General features: G+C 57.7%; 1 protein-coding gene across 1 annotated transcript in view; it reads left to right on the plus strand.

Moving 5' to 3' along the window:
- The window catches only part of AAAS (achalasia, adrenocortical insufficiency, alacrimia), a gene marked incomplete at its 5' end in the record, with an annotated part of 8,029 nt that overhangs the window by 2,956 nt on the left and 517 nt on the right, over positions 1-4,556 (plus strand). Inside the window, 8 exons of the mRNA XM_009578336.1 lie at positions 328-471; positions 653-773; positions 1,051-1,175; positions 1,405-1,465; positions 1,642-1,732; positions 2,277-2,370; positions 2,510-2,577; positions 3,577-3,658. Coding sequence (XP_009576631.1) covers positions 328-471; positions 653-773; positions 1,051-1,175; positions 1,405-1,465; positions 1,642-1,732; positions 2,277-2,370; positions 2,510-2,577; positions 3,577-3,658 — 786 coding nt within the window. The remainder of the gene's footprint in view (positions 1-327; positions 472-652; positions 774-1,050; positions 1,176-1,404; positions 1,466-1,641; positions 1,733-2,276; positions 2,371-2,509; positions 2,578-3,576; positions 3,659-4,556) is intronic.

A 4,556-nucleotide genomic window follows, 5' to 3' on the forward strand; every position in this document is an offset into this window, starting at 1 on the left:
CCCCCAGCTGGGATTTCAAGCCAGCAAGTGCCATCTCCCACCCCGGGGCGCGGGCAGCACGGGGCACGGCGCTTAATCGCACGAGGTGTGCTCTGGCTCGCTGCACGGCGCCGGTGTCACCTGGCTGGGATCTCCTCTGTCCCCCCCAACCCAGGGAAGCAGGTCACAGTGGGGCACATCCCCCTTCCCGCTCTACGCTTTTAAGCCCCCACCGTGGTCAGAGCTGGAGAGAGGACACTGGGAGACGGTCCACAGCCCTCCCTGGGCCGGTGTGAGGACACTGATCCCCCATTTTTCATCTTGTCACGCTTCCCTCCTCTCCGGCAGCGCCACCATCCCCTCGCTGAAGCATCGCCTGCAGAGGAACATGGCCGCCATGGCCTGGAAGCCGCTCTGCGCCTCCATCCTCGCCGTCGCCTGCCAGAGCTGCGTCTTGGTGTGGCACCTGGATCCCACCTCCCTCTCCACGAGGTGACAGCCCCGCGTGTCTCCCCGGCCCTGCTGTGGGCTGTTGCGAGCCCATTTGGGTTGGCTTTGGGTTAATTCCAGGCAGGTGCTTCTCCTACCAGCGGACACAACCCCGGCCTCCGGTGACACGTGGGCCAGTCCTTCCCACAATCAACCGCGGTGGTTTCTCTCTCCTTCCCTCCAGACCGTCGTCCGGCTGCGCTCAGGTGCTGTCCTACCCCGGGCACAGCCCCGTCACCAGCCTGGCATGGGCTCCCAGCGGGGAGCTGCTGCTCTCGGCATCACCGGTCAACACGGCCATGCTGGTGAGCAAGAGGCTGTACCTCCCGGGGTGCTGCGTTTGGGATACCAGAACGGTGAACACACCGCGGGGTCACCAAGGGACGGTTTGGCTGCGGGGCTGCTGGGGACAGGCGGCGTTTCCTCAGGGGATGGATTAGGCAGCTCCTGAATTTGAACTAGATCTGAAAGCATCAGCCTGTATTCTCTAATCCACGCAAAAACTCTCCCAAAGCTGCGCTAACTACCCGGTCGGCGTTCAGGTTCCGGTGTTGTCATCCTCCTCGTTGTCCCCTCCTCCAGGTGTGGGACGTGTCTACCGAAAACTGCGTCCAGCTGCAGTGGTTTGGGGGCGGCGGTGTCACTTACTTGGCTTGGTCACCGGACGGCAGCAAGGTCCTGGCGGCCACTCCCTCCGCGGTGTTCAGGTGAGTTCCCTGCCTGCGAGATGTTTTCTTTCAGCCCTTATTTTCATTTTCGTTTGCTCCAAAACCAAGCGGATCTGGATTCTTCGTGTCCTAACTGCTCTCATTCCTACTTTATGGGGGGAAAACGGGTGGGTAATCGGGTCTGATGTCTTGGGCTCCTCCTGGAGCAGCAGAATTAGGGCAGATCCCAGGAATTTATCCCGCTCACTTCAGCCTGTCTCTCTTCCAGAGTGTGGGAGGCTCAGATGTGGACGTGCGAGCGGTGGCCCACTATCAAAGGACGCTGCCAGGTAGGACGGGGGCATTTCCCACTCGTGCGGGGCAGATGTTGCCTCTAAGGCCCTCGGGTGCCTGTACGGTGTTTTACTAAAACTCCCCCGTTTCCAGCTGGTTCCAAAACATCCCTTGCCAGCTGCCACCTCCCCGGCCTGGGTAGCGGGTGTTAACGTGGCTCCGTGTCCCGCAGACGGGGTGCTGGAGCCCTGACGGCAGCCGACTGCTCTTCACGGTGCTGGGGGAGTCCGTCATCTACTCCTTGTCCTTCTCGGAGTACCGGGGTGAGTCTGCCCGAGGTGGCTGCAGAGGCGAAGCTTTCCAAGAGTCGGCGGCTGGTCCCCGAGTGATCTTCTTGCTTTTGGCTGCGGCTGGGCTTGGCCAGACGGGCTTTTTGTTTATTAGCTGCATTTCCCAGGCTGCTGGGTGCGAAAGGACGGAGGCAAACCCAGGACGCGCAGGGGGAAGGGTGTCTCGGGAGTCTCTCGAAGCACAAAATCTCTTTGGCGTCGAGTTTTTTCCCCCTGACGTTGCTTCTTGCTCCCAGTTATGATCTTACAGTCACAAACGGTTTGCAGGGAAACTTTTACAGTGGGTTAAATGCCCAGCTCAGGTGGCTTTTTTCCATGGTCCTGATGTTTGTTGAGGGGAAACCTCCCTTGTCCTCCATCCCAGACATAAGCAGATGCCGCTGGGATAGCAGCACGTTGCTCCACAGCTATTCCAAGAAACAGAGATAAATCATCTATCACTTTGGATTTACAGAGTGAGATGACCCATGTAGTAATTTGAGCAGGAGACAAGAAGTGACCAGGCTGTTTGTTTCAGGGGAGATGCAAGGGCAAGTGGGAGGCTCGAAAACAGCTTCTATCGTGGCAGATCTGTCCGAGACCACCTTCGAGACGCTCTACGGGGACGAGAGGTTGGTCCGGCTGCGCCCGTTGTCCTAACATGATACCTGGGAGGCGGAGGGGGTCCCTGCCCCCCTCGGTGGCAGCCCCCCCAGCCCTGGGGACATTGGCTGGGAGGGGGGATCTCACTGCTGCTCGTGCCGGTTTCAGGATCGGAGGAGAAGTCCACTCCATGGTGTGGGACCCCACGGGCGAGAGACTCGCGGTGATCATCAGAGGTAAGTGCTGCCTCCGCCCTGCCTGCCCCAGTGCCGGGCTTTTGCAGAAAATCCCCCTTCCAGCTGGCAGAAGGGGTGCAAACCCCACTGAGGTGAGGAGTCAGGTCGAGAAGGCAGCACCCACCTTTCATCCTTCCTCCCTGTGACTCCGCTCCTCCGTATCCTTCGGAGAGGGATGTGTCCGAGTTCCCTCCCCACTTCCAGTCGGATGAATCACCTCTCCCAACCCCCCTGCGAGGTCTCCGTGTTCCCACAGAGCCCACATTACGCCTGGAGCCCGACGGGGCCTCTTGGCTCCGTTTCTAGGAGCAGCCCCTGGGATAATCGAGTCATTCAAGGCTCTCCTGGACGGGCCCCGCTCTGAGACAAAGCGGACCTTTGAGGGAGCACCGAAAGATGGTGCTGGGGACGCTGCTGCCTCAGGCTCCCTCCCTGCATGCCACCGGTGGGGAGACAGGCAAAGCTGCTGGGTGCAAATTCAGGTTTTTTGCTGTGCTTAAAAGCTGGGTGGGGAAGAAACCGGATGGGAAAACCTGAGGGTACCAGGACTCCCATAGCCGGCACCCCCCTGTCCTCTGCACCTCCAGGGTAGGTCCTGCGAGGATCTCGGAGCAAAAACAGCGATAGGATGGAAAATAACCTTCACGTTGGAGAGACAGGGCCCCCACGTCACACCTTTAAAGCTGGGGTGTTTCCAAAGGAGTTGCTGCATCTGTTGCCCAAACGCTTCTCGGCCAAACCTACCTACCCAAGACCTCAGAGCCGGCTTTAAATCACTGAAGGGTCTTTGAAAGCCCCGTCCCGGGATCCTGCGCACCTCGGTGCGAGGAAAACGCGGTCCGCAGCCAGCTTTCCCCCACCTCGGTGGCCGTCTGCCCCAGTCTCCACAGCGCCCAGCCGCTCCCCACAATAAACCTGACCTCCGTGTCCCCGCTCTGGCGTCGAGGGTCCCCTTGGACGAGGGGAAGTCTCGCTGCTCCTTCTCTCTCCCTCCTGCAGGGCACGCCGACGCTCCCGGGAGCCAGACGGTCATCGCTGTGTTTCGTACCCGCAACAGCCCCGTGTTTGAGCTCCTGCCGTGGTGCGTAGCAGCGGGTTTTGGGTTGGTTTGGGGTTGGTTGAATACCGGCTTCTTGATGATCTCTCATGACAGAAATATAGAATGGAAAGGGTTGAAATGTAGATATATAGAAAAGAGTTGAAATACAGAATGAAGAGTAGACGAAAGTACAAAACTGTAAGGATATTTGTGGTGAGTATTGAAAGGAGGAAACAATCCTTCTGGTGTCTCTCCCATCATCGACTTCACTGTAGCATTGCTGGGCTGACTCTCACCTGATGATAAATTCCCAAGTGTAGGAAATACTCTGCATGTGGTATTCTGGGTGACAGACTATCATGGGGTATGGGTGTGGGGCATCAGAATCTTTCACTGAATTAAGAATTAAAGACTGCAAGAAAGCGTAAGTGTCTATTTGCACATCTGTTTCCTGCTCCAAAGCCAGGGACATGATTGAGGGAGGTTTGAAAAATGTTTTCTTCTTTAAAAAGGAGAGAGAGAAACACGACTCAAACCTCCACGGTATGAAGTCACCATCTCTCTGTTGCTCACTCTCGTTATCTCTTCGCAATCTGTTCCCAAAGGAGCTTCCAGACAACTGGCTCCTTACCCTTGTGTGAAAGTTATTTTAAAAATCCCCTGGGGCGTGATGGGGAAGAGCAGACCCACCTCAGAGCGGAGACGCTGCCATCCTGTGCTCCTGCTACAGGCAGTGCCACCGTTTCACCCCAGAATCAGTTGCGTTTTGGCCATCTTGTCCATTATCCACCTCAAAACCCCTTTGCTTCAGGTTGCCCTTACCTGGGGCATCCCAGCAGGACCCAGACGTCTCCGCTTAACCACAGACTACCCTGAAAGCGCTGCGTTTTGCCGGCGTGACCGAGCGCTGCCCCGCAGTCGTCCTGTAACCGCGGCTTTT

The sequence above is a fragment of the Fulmarus glacialis genome, unplaced genomic scaffold (genome assembly GCF_000690835.1).
Source record: "Fulmarus glacialis isolate BGI_N327 unplaced genomic scaffold, ASM69083v1 scaffold17235, whole genome shotgun sequence".
Classification (NCBI taxonomy): Eukaryota; Metazoa; Chordata; class Aves; order Procellariiformes; family Procellariidae; genus Fulmarus; species Fulmarus glacialis.